At 35.8% G+C, this 26,252-nt stretch overlaps 1 protein-coding gene and 1 long non-coding RNA gene across 2 annotated transcripts in view; both read right to left on the bottom strand.

Annotated features, from left to right (window-relative positions):
* LOC136856242 (protogenin B-like) overlaps positions 1-18,944 on the bottom strand; it is a 125,985-nt gene extending 107,041 nt beyond the window's left edge. Inside the window, 1 exon segment of the mRNA XM_067133933.1 lies at positions 16,843-18,944. Coding sequence (XP_066990034.1) covers positions 16,843-16,915 — 73 coding nt within the window. The 5' untranslated portion in view covers positions 16,916-18,944.
* Positions 18,945-19,968: 1,024 nt separating this feature from the next.
* Positions 19,969-26,252, bottom strand: part of LOC136856277 (uncharacterized) — an 83,594-nt gene continuing 77,310 nt past the window's right edge. Inside the window, exon 2 of the long non-coding RNA XR_010858298.1 lies at positions 19,969-20,401. This is a non-coding gene — a long non-coding RNA (uncharacterized lncRNA). The remainder of the gene's footprint in view (positions 20,402-26,252) is intronic.

The raw sequence follows: 26,252 nt of genomic DNA, 5'->3' as shown, positions 1-26,252 counted from the left end.
GAAAATTTTCTATCTCTCTCTCTCTCTATCTTTTTGTGTTTGTGTGAAATTGGGGAGAGAGAGAGAGAGAGAGAGAGAGAGAGAGAGAGAGAGAGAGAGAGAGAGAGAGAGAGAGAGAGGGAAGTTTTCTCAAAACGCCTTTCTTTGCATGAGAGAGAGTGAGAGAGAGATAGATTCATATCTCGATACAGAACTTACACACAGACAGGAGATTCCCCATTTTAATATAAACACAAGGGGAGAGAGAGAGAGAGAGAGAGAGAGAGAGAGAGAGAGAGAGAGAGAGAGAGAGAGAGAGATTTACCAAAGACAGAAAACTAATTAAACATAAAAAACCACGAAAAAATAAATAAAAAAAAATTACAAAGAATATTACCTTCCAAAACCCCCCAGATATCAATATCAGTCTACGCAAATAAATTACACTTTATTCCAATAAATTATTATTTATGTAAATAAATGATTATTTATGTAAACGCACGACCACCCCACCTCCGCGGAACAAGGGCACAACGGCGCCATTTCTCAGCAATGTATAATGAAAAATGGCAAAATGGCAGCTATCATTAAACTCTCCTATCTACAACAATATTCCAGTCCTCGGGAAACGTTCCTGCAACATATATTTGGGCCTCGCAAAATGTATGAGAATGTATCTCCATTCATTATTCACGTCAATTTGCTTTCCCCCGAAACGTGTCGTTTTTGTTTTTATCAACTGAACACAAACGTTTGAGGGGTCAATTACCCCTTGGAGATTTTTCTTCTCGACGGCTCCCAATTATACTCAGTGAACCTCTGGTGAATATTAATATATATTGGGAAGCTGGGTGACCTAATTACCCATCGTTTGTCATATATTGCTCAAATTTCTGACATATCTGTGGGTCTGGGATGAAGTTGCTGGCCCCAAGCCATAATGAGGTCTACCTAACTCTATAACCAGGTACAATTTATTTAAAAAAAAAAACTTCCTAGATTTCCAACCTAACAGAGCACGGAACAAGGTCATTTAATCAGTTACCTTGAGTTCACAACCTATTTTGGGACTTCAGAAGTTTAAGAGGGGTTTCAATGCTTTTTATTTCTTTATTTCTCTTATACATATTTCTCTCTATTTCCCTTTATTTCTTTTATATATAATTTATTCTTTGTGTTTCTTTTCCTGTGTTAGGTCCCTCAAACTTCCAGCATTTGATTGCCAACTGGGAGTGTTAGTTTTGCTAATAATAATAATAATAATAATAATAATAATAATAATAATAATAGTGTCCAATTCCTATCTTCTTTTAAAGGTCAGCAATACTAATCTTGTCCCTCTATCAAGATTAAAAATGATAGGGGTCCCAGAATACAGTCCTGTTCATATCCTCTTTTCAAGGTCAACAATGCTGTCCCTTGTCAAGAATAAAAATGATAGGGGTCCCAGAATACAGTCCTGTTCATATCTTCTTTTCAAGGTCAACAATGCTGTCCCTTGTCGAGATTAAAAATGATAGGGGTCCCAGAATACAGTCCTGTTCATAACCTCTTTATGATATGGTTAAAATGTTGTCCCTTGTCGAATTAAAAATGATAGGGGTCCCAGAATTACTGTTTTGAAAATCAAATATGAACAGTTAAAATAACTCAACAAAGACCAATGTAAATACTATTATATTAAGTTTTGAATAATCAAAATAACAGTTAAAATAAGCAACAAAGGAATTAAATTATCCACCAATTGCACCATTATTATTATTTATTATTATTATTAAAATTACGTATTCAAAATTTGGCGATAACTGTCACAATAGTAGAGAGAGAGAGAGAGAGAGAGAGAGAGAGAGAGAGAGAGAGAGAGAGAGAGAGAGAGAGAGAGAATCACATTCCCAGATCTCCCAATTACCCTCCCATCTGGTAAGAAAAGGGGAGAGAGAGAGAGAGAGAGAGAGAGAGAGAGAGAGAGAGAGAGAGAGAGAGAGAGAGAGAGAGATAATAATAATAATAATAACCCCTTTCCTGCCACCAGGCCCAGTAATAGCGACCCCCCTTAACCCAATTAAATTCCCGCTTGACCTGACCTGACCTTTTAGTGACCTGCAATTTGTGTCGTTTTATTCTGCAAGACATTTTAATTCGTTCCATTTTATATCTGATTAAATCATTCTCTTTATTCTAATTTTTATATGTTTATTTATTCTATTTTATTCCTGGTATTTTTATTTTTTAGTTTACAAGTTTTTTTTGTTGACAAAATTTTTTAATATTTTGTTTTAATTTTTATTTATTTTTATTTTTTGTGTCATTAACACCAGTGTTGTTCCCACTATGTTTTTTCCAAATTTCTTAATATTATTTTATATTCTTGACACTTTCTAATCTTGTTCTACATATATTTTCATTCGTATAATTTTATTTACTAAAATATAATTTTATTTCTATATATTTCTATGTCTTTTACACAATTATAACTTTTTATATTTCTCTTGCTCACGTCTGACATAATTTTATTCCCAAAAATGTAATTTTATTTCCAATAATATTTTAGCAATGTTCCACGATTCTAACTTTTTATATTTTTTATATTTTATTCATGTTGACAATTTTTATAATTTTATTACCAAAATATTATTTTATTCCAAGCATTTTTACTTGTTACTTTCTGCAATTTTAATTTTTTATATTTTTATATTTCATTCATGCTGACATTTTTAATAACTTTATTACCAAAACAATTTTGTTCCAAATATTTTTACTTATTATTTCATGCAATTTTAATTTTTCATATTTTTATATTTTATTGATACTGCAATTTTAATTTTTTATATTTTTATATTCTATTAATGCTGACATTTTGTACAACATTATCACCAAAAAATAATTTTATTCCACACATTTTTACTTATACCTTTCTGCAATTTTAATTCTTTCAACTCAATTCCAGAAATTTTCACTGAATTATTTTCGTTCCACTCATCCCTGACAATATAACTCCGGACACAATTGAATTCATTAACTTCTAAGGACATTTTTGAATCCTATCATTCGATCATGACATTTTTATTGAGGACAATTTTATCCTAGAATCTGTGTGTGTGTGTGTGTGTGTGTGTGTGATTTTTGTCAATTCATTTTCAGTTTAATATGCGACGGTTGGTAAAACCTGAGTGGATGGAAAAATAATTTATTGCAACATACATACTGAGAGAGAGAGAGAGAGAGAGAGAGAGAGAGAGAGAGAGAGAGAGAGAGAGATAATAATAACAATAATAATAATAATAATAATAATAATAATAATAATAATAATAATAATAATAATAATATAGTTTAAATGAGCTTAAGGCCTTAAACATTCCTCAGCCAATCTCCTTCCCTTCTTCACGGCTTGGTTGAGGCTACTCAACCCCACCCTTCAACTAACTCAACCTATGACAGGTAGCTCTCAATTCCTCCTCCAACACCCCTCTCCCTCCTTCCCTCCCCCCTTTCTCCAACGCTGTACTTTGCACCGCCTCAATCAATCATAGGAAGATGATAGGTTTTGAAGCGTTGGTCTTCCTGAGGTCGTGATGAATGACTGGAGTTTTTTGGATTTTTTTTTATATTTTTTTTAATATATATCTAAGTTTTTTTTTTTGTATTTGCAATTCAAAGATCTGCTTTTGAATTGATGGGGGGGGGGAGGGGAGGTTTTTCTCAATTCTTTGTTCAGGTGTTATGTAAATATTTTTTTTTTAGTCTCGTGGACTATGAGAAATTGCTTGCAAGAATTTTTTTTATTTTTGTCCAACCAAATGAATTTGAATGTTCGAATTTTAAGTGGCAATTAAGTCCTGAAACCTGTCTTTAAATCTTAAAATAATAATAATAATAATAATAATAATAATAATAATAATAATAATAATAATAATAATAATAATATTCTGAGGTAATAATAATCTAATAATAATAATAATAATAATAATAATAATAATAATAATAATAATAATAATAATAATAAAAAGGCTTTATCAAAATTATATGCGTATGTCTTTATGCGCGCGTTTGCGTGCGCGCATGACTGAACTGGACTCCACCTGCTCTGAATTGCATGCTGGAGAGAAGATAATTTACTGATAAAAGCCTTAGTATTATAGTAGTATCAGAGTTTAGAATGAGCAAGCATGTTTCTCTCTCTCTCTCTCTCTCTGTGTGTGTGTGTTAGTATCTTCTCTCTCCTGTTGCTGAATATTCTCTTTCTTTCTCTCGTTACTGAAGACATATTTTCCCTCTCTCTCTCTCTCTCCCCATGTTGAAGGAATATTCTCTCTCTCTCTCTCTCTAGTTGCTGAAGAAATGTTCTCTCTCTCCCAATGTTGAAGGAATATTCTCTCTCTCTCACTCTAGTTGCTGAAATGTTCTCTCTCTCCCAATGTTGAAGGAATATTCTCTCTCTCTCTCTCTCTCTCTCTCTCTCTCTCTCTCTCTTGTTGAAGAAATATTCTCTCTCTCTCTCTCGTTGTTGAAGAAATATTCTCTCTCTCTCTCTCTCTCTCTCTCTCTCTCTCTCTCTCTCTCTCTCTCTCTCTCTCTCTCTTTCTCGTTGCTTAAGAAATGTTCTCTCTCTCTCTCTCCCAGTGTTGAAGGAATATTCTCTCTCTCTCACTCTCTCTCTCTCTCTCGTTGCTGAAGAAATATTCTCTCTCTCTCTCTCTCTCTTTCTCGTTGCTTAAGAAATGTTCTCTCTCTCTCTCTCTCTCCCAGTGTTGAAGGAATATTCTCTCTCACTCTCTCTCTCTCTCGTTGCTGAAGAAATATTCTCTCTCTCTCTTGCTGAAGAAATATTCTCTCCAAATGTCGAAGGAATATTCTCTCAATTTCTCTCTCTTGCTCTCTCTCTCCCAGTGTTGAAGGAATATTCTCTCTCTCTCTCTCTCTGTTAGTATTTTCTCTCTCCTGTTGCTGAATATTCTCTCTCTCTCTCTCTCTCTCTCTCTCTCTCTCTCTCTCTCTCTCTCTCTCTCTCTCTCTCTCTCTCTCTCGTACCAAAAACCAGACACTACATTATTGACTATTTTTTATTTAATGTTTTCACACAGGGAAAGTTCCAATACAAAATTCAACCCCCTCCCCCCCCAAAAAAAAATAAAGAAAATGAAAAACCTGTCATTGTTTCAAGGAAAAATTCCTCGAACAAAACAAAAGGAGTGTGTCTTTGTCAAAAAAGAAAAAAAGAAAAAAAACCTCGATTATACGAACGTCCGAAGCAAGAAAACCCCGATTGTACGAACATCTGAAAGGGAGTCAATGACTGGACAAAAATAATAATAATAATAATAATAATAATAATAATAATAATAATAATAATAATAATAATAATAATACTGATTATCAAAATTATATCACCAGTTGATTCTGAGTAATAATAATAATAATAATAATAATAATAATAATAATAATAATAATAATAATACTATATTTTTTTAGATGATTTCTGAACTGGAAACCACAGATCTTAAAAACCACTGAGGCTAGAGGGCTGCAAATTGGTATGTTGACCATCCACCTTCCAATCATCAAGCATACCAAATTGCAGCCCTCTAGCCTTAACAGTTTTCATTTTATTGAAGGTTAAATTTAGCCATTATCGTGCGTCTGGCAAGACGCAGGACAGGCCACCACCGGGCCGTTGTTAACTCTCTTACTCTTTTATTTCTCTTACTCTCCAGCTTTCCTTCCTTACTCTACTATGCTTTCTCTTGAATGAGAAAATGGAAGGAGTTTCAGAATGAAATCTGTAATGATGTATAATGTGAGGGATTTGAGCCCACTGTATATATATATATATATATATATATATATATATATATATATATATATATATATATATATATATATAAAATGATCCCTGTTCTCAATAATAATAATAATAATAATAATAATAATAATAATAATAAAAAAATTCCCAGAGACAGAATGACACAATTCTACACACAGGAAAAATACTCTCTCTCTCTCTCTCTCTCTCTCTCTCTCTCTCTCTCTCTCTCTCTCTCTCTCTCTCAAAATACTCTGCAACTTCCTCGTCTTTCCTTTGATATTGATCTTCTCCTTCGCACTGCAACCTATGCTTGTCTTGCAGAAGAAGAAAGTCAATAAGAATAGAAGTCGAATTTAAAAGTTTTGGGGAAAATTACGAAAAATAAATAAAATTTGGAGACAGAAATGTTAATTTGATTATTGATGAAATTACAAATGACAAGAGATAAATAGAAAATGAAGAAAAATATTAATTTATTCATTATGAAAATGAAAAATTAAAACAAAAAGATTATTAGACAAATGAATGGAATTGAAATTACAAAAAATAAAAAAAATAATTAATGAATAAAATTATAAATAAAAAATAATTAATTATTAAAATTAAAAATTACAAAATATAACACACAAAAACATTAACGAATGAATAAACACATAAAAAAATCCCCCTCCCCCCAAAATCAATCAGCGATTCCTAAATCCTAAATCCTACAGCCACCCCCCCAAAAACCCTTACCCTTCCTACGAAATCCTGCAATCCTACAAAAGGATTCCTATACTTACTCCCACCCATAGGATCTCTTCTTTGTCCTACCATCTATTTCTCCCTCTCCCTTTCCCCCCTGGAGGGAGAGAGAGAGAATACTATAGTCACTCCTTCGTCTGCCTCTCTCTCTCTCTTTCTCTCTCTCTCTCTCTCTCTCTTTCTCGCCTGGAAACAGCCAGCGACGACTGGGAGAGAGAGAGAGAGAGAGAGAGAGAGAGAGAGAGAGAGAGAGAGAGAGAGAGAGAGAGAGAGACTCGATAACTGGCCTCTTTGTCGCCAGCCGCAGCGTTAAGGAGGGTCTATAAATAGGGGAGGGGAGGGGAGGGGAGAAAGAAGGAGTAGGGGAGGGGAAATGAGTAGGAGGGGGAAGGGGGAATGAGGAGGGGAGGGGGAATGAGTATGGGGTGGGGAAAAGGGGTGGGAGGAGCCAAACCGTGGGGAGAGAGAGAGAGAGAGAGAGAGAGAGAGAGAGAGAGAGAGAGAGAGAGAGAGAGAGAGAAATATGGAGTTAGGGAAAAGGAACAGTAGTTATGGAGTGGATTCAGGGAGGGGGGAGGGAGTAGATTGATAAAGTAGGGGGAGGGGGAATGACTCCCCACTCCACCCACTCCATTTTAACTGAGCCAAATTAACTATCAACAAATATATGACCTTAGGAATGTAGGTTATGTATCAAAGTTAGATACTTTGGGATATATGAAGTAGTGTGGGAATGTAGTGAGGAATGGAGTGGGAATGGAGTGGAAATGTAGTGGAAATGGAGTGGAAACTGAGTGGAAATGGGGTGGGAATGGAGTGGCAATGGAGTGGTAATGTAGTGGAATGTTGTGTGAATGGAGTGGGAATGTTGTAGTAATGTAGTGGGATTGGAATGAGAAAGTTGTAGGAATGTGGTGCAAATGGAGAGGGAATATAGTGGGAATGAAGTGGAAATGGAGTAGTAATATAGTGGAAATGTAGTGGAAATGCAGTGGGAATGTAGTGGAAATGTAGTGGAAATGGAGTGGGAATGTAGTGGAAATGTAGTGGAAATGGAGTGGAATGTAGTGGAAATATACTGGATGTGGAGTGGGAATGTAGTGGAAATGTCATGGGAATGTAGTGGAAATGTAGTGGGAAATGTAGTGGAAATGTCATGGGAATGTAGTGGAAATGGAGTGGGAATGTAGTGAAAATGGAGTGGGAATTTAGTGGAAATGGAATGGCAATGGAGTGGAACGTAGTGGAAATGTATTACCACTAAAACTACTAACTATTATTATTATTATTACAACTCCCAGCACCTTACCCCAACCCCACCAGCAACGGTACCCACCGTCCCAAATCCTCGGTACGTACCGTCTCGACCCCCTCTCCCCCCCTCGCCCCCTCCCCCTTAAAATAGAAGCTAAAAACTGCATAATTCAAAGAAACATCCAACAAAAATTACCATAAACCCAACCGGACCTAAATTCAATAACATAAAATATGGCTTCGTAGCGTGACGGGGGAATATTCTTCACTGGGTTTTATGTTGTCATCAAGGAGACACCTATTCGTCTAATGGGATCGAATGGGTCGGGAATACGCGGGTAAATATACTTCAATATACACTCTGGGCGAATGAAATGGACTTCAATATACACTCTGAGTGAATGTATGTTTGGGGATCAGATTTATTTATTTATTTATTTATTATTATTATTATTATTAAGTCTACAAACAACTTGAAATATGACAGACAATAAACGAGAAGGAATGACGGATCTGTTGACAAGTCGTAAAGGTACGACCTGGTACGACTTTAGGTACGATCCTGTACGACCTGGCACGACCTAGTATGACCCCGAAATGACCTAGCATGACCTGGCAGAAATGACCTGAGACTGACCACTGACGATTTTATCTAATCTCTACGTTCCGTGTCACGGGGAGGTCAAGAGAGAGAGAGAGAGAGAGAGAGAGAGAGAGAGAGAGAGAGAGAGAGAGAGAGAGAGAGCCGATTTTCCATTTGGGAAAATGAGTCTTCAAAAGGGGGGTCATTATGCCCGCAATAATTAGGAGTTATTAAAATGATAATCGCCCTCCTTTGTTCTCGAATTATCATTTTTTTGAAGGGTTTCAGAGCATTGACTCTCTCTCTCTCTCTCTCTCTCTCTCTCTCTCTCTCTCTCTCTCTCTCTCATCTAAATCTAAACTCAAGCACAGTCGAGTGACCACCCCGAAATGAGAGACAGAGCGACGGCATATGGCCTCTGAAAACAGGATGGGAGGGTAACGCCATCCTGGGGTACACCACCACAAAGGGGAAGATTGTATGGCGAGGAACTATAGATATATTTATCATCATTTGAGGCTCCAACGTAGCATGACGTTTCTCGTGTCTCTCTCTCTCTCTCTCTCTCTCTCTCTCTCTCCCCTCTCTCTCTCTCTCTCTCTCTCCATGTGGTTTCAAACACGGCCTGCACGCGCGCAGGCGAGCGGTGACAAAGGATACGCAATGTAGGGGACAGGTGCTTCGTGTGTATGTGGTTGGAACATTTTGTCAAGATTTATCGCTTCCTCTCTCTCTCTCTCTCTCTCTCTCTCTCTCTCTCTCTCTCCTCTGAGGCTTCCTATTGGCCTCCTCTACTCTTACGCATATGCGGGCGCGCGGGAGCGTTTACAAGACGGGTAAGTTCTGGCTTAAATTTAGGTCTGAAATTTGACATTAGGAGAGATTTTCAAGTCATTGTATTCTCTCTCTCTCTCCCTGTCTCTCTCTCTCTCTCTCTCTCTCTCTCTCTCTCTCTCTCTATCTATCTATCTATTCATCTATCCATCTATCTATACATATACACATATATCTTTAAAACTAGCCTAATATTAATTACTATAACAGCACCGTCTTCTCCCCAAATATCTTTAAAACCTAATATTAATTACTATAACGAGCATATTCTCCCCAAATACGCGGCCATTTATATTAGCGCCGATTTATATCCAAGCACTTGCGAGAGAGCTTTTCCACTAACCGCCAAATTTATTTCCCTCCAATATATCCGCCGTTTTTACGATGGCCGTAAACATTTCTGGATAATCTTAGTCCCTTAAGTCAGCTTTCTCTCTCTCTCTCTCTCTCTCTCTCTCTCTCTCTCTCTCTCTGTTTTGGGACAAGGTCATTTGTTTATGAAAGGTCAAGATGATGCCCAAACTACAATAATAATAATAATAATAATAATAATAATAATAATAATAATAATAATAATAATAATAATAATAATAATAATAATTTGGGCATGGTAATATATATATTTATATATATATATATATGATTTTATAGTTTGCCAATTCGAAGAGAACACTTGGACAAGGTCATCTGTGTATGAAAGGTCAAGATGATGCCCAAACTACAACAACAACAACAATAATAATAATAATAATAATAATAATAATAATAATAATAATAATAATAATAATAACAATAACAATCTGGTTATGACAATACCAAACAAAACACAAATAAATACACGAACGCCAATAAACACTGGAAAAATGAATGAAGTCCTTGATACCCTGGTTACGGCGGGGCACAGAGTGTTCAGAGGATGGGCACAGAGTACCCACCAAATGTGGGCACAAGGCATGAAAGGTTCTAGTGGCCAGCGTGGCATGACCTTGGAGGAGAGGCATGCCGCGAGGTACGTCGCTACCTCTGCCCACTTGGTTTTATGCCCAAAAGCCAGACGCTGGGTAGCTAGCTGAAATGCCCGCGTATATATGTGGCTTCTACCCTCTCTCTCTCTCTCTCTCTCTCTCTCTCTCTCTCTCTCTCTCTCTTTTTAATATTTTCTTGGAAAATTGTATAGCTAATGTTTTTTATTGTGAGAACAATTATTATTAAAGTAAGGATTCCTGAACAACAGTGAGAAAATAATTCTCTCTCTCTCTCTCTCTCTCTCTCTCTCTCTCTCTCTCTCTCTTTTTTTTAATCTTCTTGGAAAATTGTATTAATTTTTTTATTGTGAAACAATTATTATTAAAGCTTCCTGAACAACAGTGAAAAATTATATTTTCTTGGAAAATTGTATAGCTAATGTTTTTTATTGGGAGAACAATTATTATTAAAGTAAGGATTCCTGAACAACAGTGAGAAAATAATTCTCTCTCTCTCTCTCTCTCTCTCTCTCTCTCTCTCTCTCTCTCTCTCTCTCTCTCTCTCTCTCTTTATTTTTGAATATTTTCTTGGGAAATTATAAAGATAACTATTGTTAATTAGTGAAAACAATTAAAGTAAGAACTTGATGAACAACAGTGAGAAAATAATTCTCTCTCTCTCTCTCTCTCTCTCTTTAAAAAAACAGAAACATACGACTCTCACCAATACACAAACATCAGTTCCAGTCACCAACAGAGCTTCTTTGCACAAACAAACATCAGTTCCAGTCACCAACAAACCGCGTCTTTGCACAAACAAAAAAAAAGATCCCCAGAAAAAAAAAATAATATAAATAATTACTTCCTGTGGAAGACGGTGGCGCAAACCATTCATTAGAGGTGGGCCATGGGCCAATTTTGGGCAAGGGGAGAGAAGGAGAATGGGGTTGTAGAGTAGCTGTTATTATTATTATTATTATTATTATTATTATTATTATTATTATTTATATATATGAATCACTGAAGAACAGAAACAATTTACAGAAACAATTTCTAAACGAAAAACAAGTACGAATAATTTTTTAAAAAAACAAATGCCTGGCGCTTTTGTTTACGCTCCCGATGGACCGCCCCCGCCCCCCCCCCCCCATTAAAGCGCCGGATAACGAAGCAAACAAATACAAACAACGGCAAACAACGACAGATCGGAAACAAATAAATATACAATCAACAACAAACAAATGGGCGCCCTCCAATGAATGCTCGTTTTAATTACCGGCTGTAGTGGAGGGAAGGATGAGGAAGACAAAGTGAGGAGGAAAAGGTGAGGAAAAGTGAGTGAGGAAAAGTGAGGAAAGGGCGAGGAAAAGTGACTGAGGGAAGGCTGGGAAAATGATGAGGTGAAGGTGAGGAAAGATGAGTGAGGAAAATGTGAGGAAAAGGTGAGGAAAGGATGAGGAAAAGGTGAGGAAAAGGAAAATGTGAGGGGAAAAAGAGTGAGGAGGAAGGTGAGGAAAAGAGTGGGAAAATGTTAGGGGAAAATGAGGAAAAGGTGTTGAAAAGATGAGGAAAGGTGAGGAGAAAAGGAAAGGTGAGGGAAAATGGTGAGGAAAAGGGTGAGTGAGGAAAAGGGTGAGGCGTGAGGAGAAGAGAATGTCTCTCTCTCTCATTCTCTACATTTATATATATATATATATATATATATATATATATATATATATATATATATATATATATATCAGTATATATATTGTTACTTCACAACTGAGTGGATAAAGTCACTCTCTACCTAACTGATCTCCAAATATCCCACTACAATCCCCCCGCCCCCCCAAAAAAAACTAAAAAAAAAAAAAAACTTAAACAACAAATAAACTCTAACTTGGAAGTTAACAAAGCCTGAAGTTAAAACACGTCACGGGGCAGGTTTTTAAGGCGTTACGTAACAAACGAGCGACCGGTTTCGGCGGAACATGACATGAGTTTTGACGATTTAAGAAAAAAAAATTGGTAACTCAAATCTGTTAACCACACCGGCGGAAGGCCTACCCCAAGGTCTAATTAGTTTTTCGCAGTTTTGTTGCAACCCCTTATATTCGAGGCTGTTTTCTTTTGCTTTCTAAAGAGAGTTTTGGACTTTCTCTTTCTTTGCTTTCTTTGTGGGTGATTTTATTTTAGTATCGTGAGAAGGAATTCAATTCTAATCACTTTCTCTTGGCTGAAATTTAAATAAGTTTATTTTATTTGTACTTTCTAAAAAGTTTCTCTTGGCTTTCTTTTTTACTTTCTTTGTGATTTGAAATTTTTTTTACTATCATGAGAAATTTATTTTAATGAGAAGGAATTCAATTCTAACTTTCTCTTGGCTGAAATTTAAATAGGTTTATTTTATTTATGTTTTCTAATGAAAGTTTTGTACTTTCTTTTTCTTTTGCTTTCTTTGTGGGTGAAAATTATTTTAATATCATGAGAGGGAATTCAATTCTAACTTTCCCTTGGCTGAAATTTAAAAAGGTAAGTTTACTTTCTTTGTGTTTTCTAAAGAAAGTTCCGTCCTTTCTCTCTTTCTTGATTTCTTTGCGGGTTAAATTTATCTTAACTTCGTCACAATGACTGAAATTTAACTTTCTCCTGACCAACTAAACTTAAAATATCTTTCTATCATTTTTGGTTTCTTCGTATTGTCTCACTTTCTCTAGGGGTGAAAGATATGACAATCTCAAGATATAAACTCGACTTTCATTTTCTTGTGAAGAAAATAATAAATATCTTTCTAAATATAAATATATATTTATAAATTAATATAGATTCCCAATGTCACCAATAATGGCTCTCAAATAATCCATATTCAGAATGTCCCATTAACCTAATTATTGCCACCAATATCCATTATGGAATGCTGATAACGGCTCCAATAATAATAATAATAATAATAATAATAATAATAATAATAATAATAATGAGTCAGACATAAAACATCCTATTTATCTAGGTCCCAGAATCGTGATCTCCCTGACACCAAAATAAATTCTAAAAATATATAAAAAATAAATAAACAAATGAAAAATATAGAAATAAGCAAAAAAAATATACCAACAAACCCGAACAGGCAAGAAAAGGGATTCTAATTCCAAAATGGAAAAAAAAAAAACACAAAAACACACTAAAAACAAAACACACGCTAGAGCACCCAGAAGCGATTTCCCCAGACACACCAAAATCCTACACAGGAGAAAGAAGAAGAAGAAGAAGAAGAAGAAGAAGAAGAAGAAGAAGGAGAAGAAGAAGAAGGAGAAGGAGAATATGGGATGTTTCACAGTTTCCCGGGTAAAGCGGATTATGCCTTTCCAGGTAAGAGGCTGTGCAGTGCTGGAAAATGTTCCAGGCGATCTGAGTTTTTGGATATATATATATATATATATATATATATATATATATATATATATATATATATATATATATATATATATATATATATATATGTATGTATTTATATAGAAATGAGAATTTTATAACAAGACACATTTATATAGAAATGAGAATTTTATCAGGAGGAAAACTCCTCCTTCTCCAGGGTGGAAAACTCCTCATTTTTTTTCAGGAGGAAAACTCCTCTTTTTCAGGAGGAAAACTCCTCCTTTTTCAGGAAAACTCCTAAAAAACTCTTTTTCAGGAGGTAAAACTCCTACTTTTTCAGGAGGTAAAACTCCTCTTTTTCAGGAGGGAAAACTCCTCTTTTTCAGGAGGGAAAACTCCTATTTTTTCAGGAGGTAAAACTCCTCCTTTTTCAGGAGGTAAAACTCCTACTTTTCCAGGAAGTGAAAATCCTTTTCCAAGAGGTAAAACTCCTTTTTCAGAAGGTGAAACTCCTCCTTTTCCAGGAAGTAAAAATCCTTTTCCAGGAAAGAAAACTCCTCCTTTCCCAGGAGGGAAAACTCCTCCTTTCTCAGGAGGTGACCTCCTCCTTTCCCAGGAGGGAAAACTCCTCCTTTCCCAGGAGGGAAAACTCCTCCTTTCCCAGGAGGGAAAACTCCTCCTTTCCCAGGAGGTGACCTCCTCTCCCCACGGTACCAGGCAGACGAAGTGAAGAAACAGGTATTACCCCAGGTGAGGTAATTCAAGGTGAGGTCACGACTCGAAGGGGGAAGGGGGGAGGGAGGTTTGGAAAATAGCAGGGGCCAAGACAAAGACTTAAGAAGAGCTCTCTCTCTCTCTCTCTCTCTCTCTCTCTCTCTCTTTCTAATAATAATAATAATAATAATAATAATAATAATAATAATAATAATAATAATAATAATAATAATAATAATAATAATAATAATAATAATAATAATTTCACTACCTCCGCGTTCTATACTGACACGAATTAACCACAAAAAAATAATTTGGACTCCATTCTGGAAAAGTTATCAAATCTTTTCCAGCCTCAATAAAAATGAGTTGCTCATTTCACGGATGAGAAAAATAATTATTATTAAAATTCATGCGATGAATTTCCATGAATTATCTATTGTGATCATTCAGGATTATTGCTTATTCCCAATTTATTACCGTTTTAATTGCCTGTTGCTTTTGTTTCTCCTACTTCTCCTGGTTTTGTTTTTATTTCACAACCATAAAAATTATAAAAACAAAAAATTACATTTTTTAATGGAAATCTGACCAACCCTGAATTCCCAATACATAAAAATCATTATATATTAATTTCCCAAAGCTACTACAGCTATTCTTAAGAACATTTCTAAAGCTTTATCTAAACTAACAGTAATTTCATTATCTCATAATTATCTCCCCCCAACCATTTGAAGGGGGGTGCAGACCCCTTTTCAACAATCTGAATCTTCCCAAAACTGAAATCCAATATGGCTGTTATCTCAGCCTAACGCATTAAAAAATCTTCTCAGTAAAATCCTTTTCTTCTTCTTCTTCTCAGCTCAATCCAATTTCCAGTTTCCAGGGAGGGAAACTGGAATTGGGCAAAAGCAGCGTGGCTGATCACTTCCGCCCAATTTCGCCGGCCCACCTCTCTGCTAATTTGCACATTAATTGAGATTCTAAATCCAGGTATTTTGAGGAGAATATTATTGGCTAATTTCCTCTAGGACCGATGGCTGGAAAGGGGCTACATGGCTAACTACAAGTCAATCCAATATGGAGAAGCGTCACGTGATCACTGGAAAATCTGGAGGGCTGGAACCGCTAGCAATCGTTCTGATACTTGCTTAAATTTGAAGGTAATTGGACCAAGTGTTTTTGAGGTATCAGCACAGAGAATCTGGAACGTATATCCCACATAGACTGGAAGAATTATAGCTGAGAGTCAATCCAGCATGGAAAAGCGTCACGCCACCACTGGAAAATCTGGAGAGCTGGAACCGCTAGCAATCGTTCTGATACTTGCTTAAATTTGAAGGCAATTGGACCAAGTGTTTTTGAGGTATCAGTACAAAGGATCTGAAACATATTCTATACATATTCCAGAATTAAACTGATTGAAATTGCAAGATAGGCTTCTAAGTCCCAGCCTAGGGAAGAGGGTACCTGCCCAAATTTCAAGCTGGGCCATTTCGTAGGTGGTCAGATATCTAGAAGTTTCTGAACATAGCCAAAATTTACAGCACATTGGCCTAGTGGTTTCAAAATGAGTTATATGGACGTCTGTGGGTTAAAAGCTTTTGTAAGTGTGGCCATTAGAACTTTGAACATGAAACAAAACAAGTAAATATTGCGCAGAAGTTTCTTCGGAGCAATCGAGTTTTCTGTACAGCCGCTACAGCGTATAATCAAGGCCACCGAAAACAGATCTATCTTTCAGTGGTCTCCGTATAATGCTGTATGAGCCACTACCCTTGAATCTTTAACCCCGGGCTGGTGGTGGCCTGGTCTAACCGTTGCCAGATGCACGATTATAGCTAACTTTAACCTTAAATAAAATAAAAACTAGTGAGGCTAGAGGGCTGCAATTTGGTATGTTTGATGATTGGAGGTTGGATGATCAACACACCAGATGGATCCCATGTATGCTGACTCATATAAAATATACATAAATGAATACAATATACATATACAAGGCTAATATCTATTGACTTACCTGTGAAGACTGGAATCTAATTAACTCCAAGGGTCATACACCTGTATACATACACATACATGTACGTCTGTCCCATATACACACATAATACACAAATATCCTTTTCATAAACAATTCACTTACACCTTGGGAATAACCTACACCCGCACAGGATTCGGACTCTTGTTAGCCGTGTGGTTAAAGTCACTGTGATTTTGATGTTTCTGACCAGGCAAGGGTTCGAATCTCGCCTGGGACGGAACGCTTATCAGTTATAATTCTCCTTTGGGTGTATGTTACTGCCAAGGTGTAGCGAACTGTGTATTAAATTATCTGGGTTAATATTCACTTACACACTTGTGTAGGTGTGTATTTATGCATACACATGTGTGGGTGTGTATTTAAACACATACATATATGTAGGTGTGTATTTACACACATACATATATGTAGTTGTGTATTTCCACACACAAACACATATGTAGGTGTGTATTTAAACACACATACACACAAAAAAACTCTGGAAATAATCAGGGTTAATACTCACATACACAAACTAAGAAAATATGATATAAATAAGAGAAAAAAAACGACGTTCATTATCACTGACCTCTGAGGAAATTAAGAGGTGTGACCTTGGCGACTGGACAGATGAGGGCAAGAAGGGCACAAGTGCGGGCCATTACCAACAAGGGACCCCTTCTCGATGCCATGGCTAGCCGTTTTTGTTTGTTTTGTTTGTTTGTTTCGTTTGTACAGTTCCTCTTTCCTGCCTTTGTTTGTGCCGGAAAGTTTGAATTGAATGAGGTTTGAGTTCAGGGTTTGTTGAATGTTTTATTTTTATTTTTCAAATATTTATATATATTTTTTTTTCAATGCGGTTTTCAAACTGTTATTCTTTTCAAACTAATTATTTTTATCTTTTCAAAGTGTTTCTTGATGGGGTTTTCAAACTAGTTTTTTTCTTTTGCTAGATTTCTAGATTTTTTTTTCAAAACTACTTAAACTCTCTAGACTTATCTTCCTACAATTTTTCCCAGACTTATACGAAGCCTTTCCAAACTATTTTCCACTTGTTGAGAAGAACTGTTCGCAGACGTTTTTCAAGCTCCTTTTCAAAACTGTTTTCGCGGAGACTTCGCTGAAGATTGGAAAAGATTATCTCATCTCGTTTCACAACTATTTACGACTTCGGATAATTATTGCACATAATTTGACGCCACTTATCAAAGTCTGTAAAAAACTTCTTTGTATGAATTTTCTCAGAGACAACGACCAACTTCCTGATGAACTTCTTGACACGAATTTGAAGTGTTCTGTGCAGACTAATCTTCCCTTATAAGAAGCGTCTGATTGGCTGATCAGTAATCTAAAAAAAACGGCATCTATATCTTCCTTCAGCTAAATCTCAAGTGTTTTAGCAGATCCTGCCTGATTTCTGACGAGTCGACCTTATTTCTTCTTGTTTCTATAGAAATTTGCTTTACTTTTCTATAATTTCTAACGTCTCTCGTTCGTCTTTTTAGAGATATATGGTTTGTAGAACTTCCTCAATTATCTGTCCGTTATTTCCACTGATTAATCTTCAGTTCTGCCAAATTTTTACTTATTTATCTAATTTCTAATTCCTTCGAGTGTGCAATTCCGTACAATGCCTCTCTTTCTCTCTCTCTCTCTCTATCTCTCTCTCTCTCTCTCTCTCGAACCTGCCGTATAATCTATCAGTATTCACCTTTACTCCCTTTTCAATCTTGCCACAAACACTCACAAACACCGGCTTTGTATAGTGGGATACAACAGTATAATAATTATTAATAATAATAATAGTAATAGTATTGTTAGTAGCTAATTCCTCACTAACGCTACAAGAACGCTAATATTTTATATATATATATATATATTTTTTTTTTAATAACAGCGAGCACCACTAACATTCAACGTAGTTCAACATCACCAGCGTCTTCAGGTACCAGAGAAATATATATATATATTTTTATATATATTTATAGGAAGCTGTCTTAGAAACGTTTGTTTTTTCTATATTTTTTTTTTTGTTTTAAAGTTCTGCTCTCACTTCTAACTACTCTAGGTACTTTTAAAAACAAGGTCAATACTGGGGCAAGTGCGAGGACTGTGCTTTAACGCACTGCTTTCAATACTTCTCGTAGAGTCAAAAGTGCGTTTAGATTGTAAGGAAGGTAGCTGTTCCAACCGCAGTCATCATCATCTTCATGTTCGTTTTTCTACCTCTTCTTCTTTTTCTGCATGGAACAGGCTTCTCTTTCAAGGCTGAACTTTTCAGTTTTCTCAGAGTGGCTCAGTCTGGCAACTATGTTCCTTCCCTTCTGCGGTGAGGTCGAGTTTTCATCTGAATGTGCAATGCTACGGTTAATGTTTCAGTCTGGTTAGCGTTCTGGAGATAGTTTGAAAAGGACTACAGTCAATTTTTTTATTTTTTTCAGTTTGGTTAGGTTCTGAAGACAGTTTTACAGTATTACGGTCAATCTGTCACTTGTAGGTTTTTGTAGGTTTTTTTTTCTGAGAGAACACCACTTTTCCAAACTGGTCAGATCCTGAAGACTTTCTCAGAACAATACTACATTCAACTTAGCCTTTGTAGACAGTTTTATCTGTACAGTTTTTTTCTGAGTGAACACCACTTTTTCCAGAGTTGTCAGATCCTGAAGACTTTCTCAGAACAATACTACATTCAACTTAAGACAGTTTCTATCTGCACTTTTTCTGAGTGAACACCACTTTTTCCAGGTTTTCCTGAAGACTTTCTCAGAACAATCATTCTACTTAAGCAGTTTTTTTTCTCAGTGCAGTTTTTTCTGAAACACCACTTTTTCCAGAGTTGTCAGATACTGAAGATTCCGTCAAAACACAAGACAGTTTTTTTGTGGCCAAACTTCTTCCTCAGGAGGAAAAAAAAAAAAAAAAACAACACAGAGCTGGATCTGCTTCCCTGAACAGCACACAGTAATCGGAAGTTATTTGAAGTTTATTCTGGCCTGGGCATCTGGACCGACACTCTGGCAGCCACGACCGTGTACGTACGTATAAATATACTGGCAAAAGAAATAGTTAAGTATCTCTATAAACTCTATCTGAAGTTCTACAAGTCAAGGAAGATAGGAGACTGGACTCTAATCGGTCAGCAACAGTCTACACTAACGATTCGTAATTATTATTATTATTATTATTATTACTTATTATTATTACTATTTAAAACTTCTGAAGATTCTCTTAGCACAGGAACAGTTTAAAAAACCGACTTTGTATGAAAAAGGTGACGACGTGCGCGCGCGCTCTCATGGGCGGCATCAAAAAATGAAGAGAGAGAGAGAGAATACGTTCGGCGACGTGAGTGTCTGGTTAGGAGTAGCAACGGCTGGCGGCGGCGGCGGCGGCGGCGGCTGCGGCGAGTGGAATGGTAAGATGGCCGCTTCCGGAATATACGTTGAGTGCTCGTCTAACAGTTCTTTGTGGAAGATGTCCGGCAGTTAATAAAGGTGGGGTATAGGTTGTAGGTTGTATTTGCAGTTGTTGTAGTCGTTGGTTGTGATTTGTACAGTTGTTGAGTTCTTCCCTAAATGCCCTCGAGTGAGATGCGAATGAGTTTTTTATTTGAATCCTCTCCCCCTCCGTAAACCCTCGAGTGAGATGCGAATGAGTTTGTTATTTTAATCCTCTCCCCCTCCGTAAAGCTATTCTTCTTCTTCTTCTTCTCCTCTCTATTTGCCTGTGTCGCTGTCCACCTTCTTCCTTGTACTATGAATGATTCTCTTCTTGTTCCACTTCCTCATCTTCATTCCCTTCTGGCTATCGTTCTTCAGCTCTGGTCCTTCCTCATTCCCGTCCTTTATATCAAAATCCCACTTTTTCAGGCGATTCCTTGATCTGAATCGGCTCTCTCTCTCTCCTCTGCCGGCTTTGCTAGTCGCGATTCCTTCACCTCTTCTTCTTCTTCCTCTTCTCTATAGGATGGAATCGACGAACGCCTGAGCCCGGCTGGTTTCAGCAGTGTGTGTGAGAGTGTGTGTGTGTGTGTGTGTGTGTGTGTGTGTGTGTGTGAGAGAGAGAGAGAGAGAGTGTGTGAGAGAGAGACAGGAACTCGAATGTCACTCTGCCACTGGCTCTTCAATCTTGGTAGACACTTTAAACCACTGGAAAGAGAAAAAAGAATGGTAATTAGAAGAAGGATTTGTCACTCTTTGAGAGAGAGAGAGAGAGAGAGAGAGAGAGAGAGAGAGAGAGAGAGAGAGAGAGAGAGAGAGATTGACAAATGATTTGTCTATGGTTCTTGAATGATGGAAGTATGATTCAAAAACCATTTACTTTCTAATGTTTTCAAAGTGGTTCATAAAAAATTATTTTTAATATGCATGAACATTTTTAAAAATTTTAATAATTAAAATAAAATTATACTTCCAAGATTAAGACGTGAGAGAAAGGATGATTTGAAATGACACATCAATAATGAGAAAAGTATTTTGAAATGTTTCAACATTTATAATAATTAAAAAAATTATTTTTAAAATCCACAACTGAATATTTTTTTAAATATTGTAACATATAATGAGAGAAACATAATTTTGAAATGGCTCAACACTTATAATAACAAATACATCATTCTGAAACTTTTAAATGTAACACATATTGAGAGAAATATAATTCTAAAAAGTAGACATCACTAATGAGAAAATATAATTTGAAACATGTACATCACATACAATAAATTCTCTCAGTTAATTTCTTTTATTTTTCTTTTTAAACCATCACTGAAAATGAGAGAAGTATTGTTCAGCTGTGATCCGTCACTGCCAATGAGAAATGGTTGCTTTCTGAAAACAAAATGAGAGAGAAGGATTATTTGGACAAAAATGAAAGAAAGTATTATTTTCAAAAAATGGGTTTACCAATGCAACTGTGAGGTTATCTGACCAACTTCATCTCTGACAATGAGAGAAAATGAGTGAAAAAAAATCTCTCATTGGCAAATCATGGAGTTGACAAAGTTAATCTAAGAAGTTCTAATGAATGTAAAGCATCAATAAACCTAAAAAATAATAAATATAAAGATTAAACCATCAAATTTCCACTGAGATGTTCATAATCGTGTCCTGGCACCCTACCCATCAGCAGCAGGCCCCATTACCGGCAGGTTGCCAGGGCACGATAAGAGAAACGGCCTAGAACAATAATAATAAATAATGGATTATTAATAAGCACTCAGGTATGGCGACAATATGGATACGTATAAAATTAACATATCCACAGTAACAGCGTCACAATGACTTAGGTCATCGACACAGAGAGAGAGAGAGAGAGAGAGAGAGAGAGAGAGTTAGGTAAACACCTGCACAGTACTTAAACCTTTGCACATGTGCATTTGTACGACAAATGTGTGTGTGAGTAGTTTACAGGTGCCAAAGGTGAGCTGTGTGAGAGAGAGAGAGAGAGAGAGAGAGAGAGAGAGAGAGAGAGAGAGAGAGAGAATCGGCTCAAGAACACAGAAATAGATCTATCTATCTTTCGGCGGTCTCGGTATAATGGTGTGTGAGCCGCGGCCCACGAAACTTTAACCACGGCTCGGTGGTGGCCTGGCCTATATCGTTGCCAGAAGCACGATCATGGCTAACTTTAACCTTAAATAGAATGAAAACTACTGAGGCTAGAGGGCTGCAATTTGGCATGTCTGATGATTGGAGGGTGGATGATCAACATACCAATTTGCAGCCCTCTAGCCTCAGTGGTTTTTAAGATCTGAGGCGGAGAGAAAAAGTGCGGACAGGAAAGTGCGGACAAGAAAAAAGTGCGGACAAGAAAAAAGTGCGGACAAGAAAAAAGTGCGGACGGACAGACAAAGCTAACGTTAACGCCCCTTAGAACACACTCGTCAACTTTGCCCCAGGAATGATACGGAATCTGGAAAGGGTGGGAATGAAACTGGAATAACTGGAATATCAGGAACGACAGGAATTTAACAGAAGCCTGGGAAGGGAGAGACAATCAAGAGAAAGAGAGAGAGAGAGAGAGAGAGAGAGAGAGAGAGAGAGAGAGAGAGAGAGAGAGAGAAACTAAAGAAACAAAACAAACGCGCAAAAAAAAACGCAAGATAAAAAAATAAAACGAAAAACCCGAACAAAAGTGTGAAAGCGATTGGAGAAAAAGCAATAAATAAATAAAGAAAAAATACGAAGAACGAAAAAATAGGAGAACTCACACGAACGGGAAATCGAAGGACACCGAACAATTAAAAATTGACGGTTGGAAAGACGTGGAATGGAAGAGAAGGGAATGAAACGGGGGAATAAAGAAACTCGCAAGAATTGGAAAGCTGTAGATAGATGCAAGGCGAGATTGGACGATTATAAAGGAGGAACGATAAAGAGAGAGAGAGAGAGAGAGAGAGAGAGAGAGAGAGAGAGAGAGAGAGAGAGAGAGAGAGAGAGAGTTCTATATATATATAAATAAAATCAACGCTGATTGAAGCTTTGACAGATCAAATGGGATTTATGAAAGCGAGTTTTTTTTTTTTACTTTAGCCCCCTCCCCCCCCGCCGCCGCCCCCCCTATTAAATACTCCATTAAATAATTAAACATGGCGACTGTTTTACATGATTACAATCTGCCTGTCATTATCATAATGATATTGATCATTAGAATACCGTTTGAAGCGTTGTTATTATTATTATTATTATTATTATTATAATTCTGTCAATTCAAAATAATAATATAATAATAATAATAATCAATATCATGAATTAATTTGGCTATACACCTGTCAGAACGAGGTAGTAATATGCATTTCAAAAAGATTTAAATTTTTTTTTAATTTTTCGTTTTCAAAAATTTCAAAAAGGTTTAAAATAATTTTTTTTAATTTTTTATTTTCAAAAATTTCAAAAATGTTTAAAATTTTTTTTTATTTATTTTCAAAAATTTCAAAAACGTTTAAAAAAATTTATTCTTTTTTAATTTTCTACAATTTCAAAAGCGTTTAAAAAAATTTTTACATTTTCAAAAAATTCAAAAACGTTAAAAAAAAAATTATTTTTTAAATTTATTAAAAATCATTTTCAAAACGTTCAGAAAACATCAAATAGGATTAAAACTATTTTTTTAATATTAAAAAATTTCAAAAACGCTTAAAAAAAATTAAATTTTTATCAATTTCCAAACATTTCAAAAACGTTCAAAAAAAAAAAATTTAAAACCCATCAAAAAATCATTTCCACAAACGTTCACAAAACAGCAATCGTTTCCCACTAGCCCAGGAAACAGCAGGAATACCAAGAAAGGTTACAGAGATCACGAATCATATTCATTTTCCTTTTTTCATCTTTGCCAAAAAAAGCGAAACGAAAATTAGCTATGTTAATCATGCACCTGACAGCCAGACTTGCAAATTGTTTACAAAAAAACTTTCTTTTTTGTTTTACTTAACGAAGTCGAGAGAAGTTATATAAAAAAAAGAGCGCCCCCTCCCCCCTCAAAAAAGAAAAACTTCGGTTCAAAAATTCAGCTGTTCATTGTTCTTGTTCACAGAAGTCATGCAAAGTCTTGGAATGAAAAATATCAACCTTTTTTTAATTATTTTTTTGTTTCATTAAATATTTTATGATCCATTATTTTCCTTTTTTCCCCCAAAAGTTTTTTGACGCAAGATTCCAAATGTCAATTATGAAGACGAATTCTGGCATTGAGTTTGTTAACATTTCTCTGTCTTCACATACAACCTTACCCAAACACAAACACAAATACATACACAATACACAAACACACACATACATAGCATTTGAAAATGTCAGTGGGTACGAGGCGTCTGATAGCTGTCAATTAGGACGTGGGGCTCGCAACCTCATCCAATTATTGAAGGACTGGAAGGTTGTATATTCCTGGTAAATATATACACACACATATATATACATATATATCAATATATACATATATGCATGTGTGTGCAAGCCTGAGAGAGAGAGAGAGAGAGAGAGAGAGAGAGAGAGAGAGAGAGAGAGAGAGAGAGAGAGAGAGAGAGAGAGAGCATCACGACACACGAACAAAATCTACCTGTGAGTGAATACCCCATTTAGGTAATTTCGACTAAGTCTCTTTAAATGGGAGAGAGCCAAGAATATCTGGTAACTACAAAGGATGGAAAGATGCCTTAAAATACAAGAGTTATAGATTCGACTGATTATTGTTGTCTCATCTCGTAGAGAAATTGTTAAAAGGGTGATGCGGGTTCTATCGATAAGGGAATCTTCTCTCTCTCTCTCTCTCTCTCTCTCTCTCTCTCTCTCTCTCTCTCTCTCTCTCACAAACGTGCAAGGGGTAATACATTCTCAACTAAGAAATAATGGATAATTTCATCCAAGTGTCGGTATCAATGACCGTCGTTTCTGCAACGCCAGATAATGTAGATCAATAAAATAGACAATTTGGACAATTTAGACTATTTAATTGCAACTTAATTCAACAACTGGTAACTCAAGCCTCAATATTTACGTTTTAATTCAACAACTGGCACCTCAATTCTTAATATTTACGTTTTAATTCAACAACTGGCACCTCAATTCTTAATATTTACGTTTTAATTCAACAACTGGTAACTCAATTCTTAATATTTACGTTTTAATTCAACAACTGGTAACTCAAGCCTCAATATTTACGTTTTAATTCAACAACTGGCACCTCAATTCTTAATATTTACGTTTTAATTCAACAACTGGTAACTCAAGGCTCAATATTTACGTTTTAATTCAACAACTGGTGACTCAAACCTCAATATTTACGTTTTAATTCAGCAACTGGCAACTCAAGTCGCTTTATTTACATTCGTAATCAGCTGTTGGCAACTGACAGGTCTCTTGTTGACACTATAATTCAACCGTTGAAATCTCGTGGGTAATTGTTTACTGTTCAATTCAAACTTCGAGTATTATTAACTCAAAAATGTTGAGTTTGCTTTTTAATTGAACTCTGAAGAACTTATTAATTCAGTTAGGGAATTATAGATAGGAAATAGAATAAATTAGGAGTGTAAAGTAGAAATAAGTTATCTCATCTACTTTGAGTAAAAAGTGTTTATTGATATTTTGCTGAGAGGAAAATATTATATATATATATACAGAGAGAGAGAGAGAGAGAGAGAGAGAGAGAGAGAGAGAGAGAGAGAGAGAGAGAGAGAGAGAGAGAGAGAGAAAAGATAAATAAATACATCAAATGACATAAAGTTGAAAATTAAAAATAAAATCAAAATATATAACAAACACACAGGAATAATTAATATTCATTTACAAAATACATTACTTTATCAAAATACAATAAATAAAAATATATAAATATAAAGAAATAAAAAATAAATTCATTCATTCTGGTTTATCGTTGCTACAAGAACTTAGAACTAAACTGTCAACTGCTTGCATTGAGAAATAAAATATATAAAATAATATAAATTGTACAACAGCAAAACTAAACGATAAATTACAAAAACAAATGAATGGAAAAATATTAAAACTGAAACAATATTCGCATATTCACTATCTCCGTTCAAGCATTTAAATTTCCGGCGCGGCGATGGAAATTTGGAAGCAGCGTATATCGCGGGCTGGAATCTGCTGGAAAACTGGAAGAGAGATTTGGAGAGGGAAAGAGCAACTGGAAATAAAAATAATAATAATAATAATAAAAATAATAATAATATTATTATTATTATTATTATAACAGCATCCCAGGCACTATTTATGAGGGCAAAAGCATCTCAGGAACAATGACCAAAACGCACCGAAGCATCTCAGAGCATGAAGCATCTTTGGGCTTCAACAGAAGCATGTCACATCAGAACAGACCACTGGAAAGCATCTCAGAACTTCAACAGAAGCATTTCACATCAGAAAAGCATCACGAAGCATCTCTGTGGCCCTCTGGAACAGCAGAAGGAATTCGAAGTTGTGCTAATTCTGGATATCATCAGTGGGTGTTCTTGACTCGCCAGCAAGTATTTCATCTTGG

Source organism: Macrobrachium rosenbergii, chromosome 35 (assembly GCF_040412425.1).
Source record: "Macrobrachium rosenbergii isolate ZJJX-2024 chromosome 35, ASM4041242v1, whole genome shotgun sequence".
NCBI classification, from domain to species: Eukaryota; Metazoa; Arthropoda; class Malacostraca; order Decapoda; family Palaemonidae; genus Macrobrachium; species Macrobrachium rosenbergii.
Note: the sequence above shows the minus strand (reverse complement) of the source record. Positions and strands in the feature narration are given on the sequence as shown.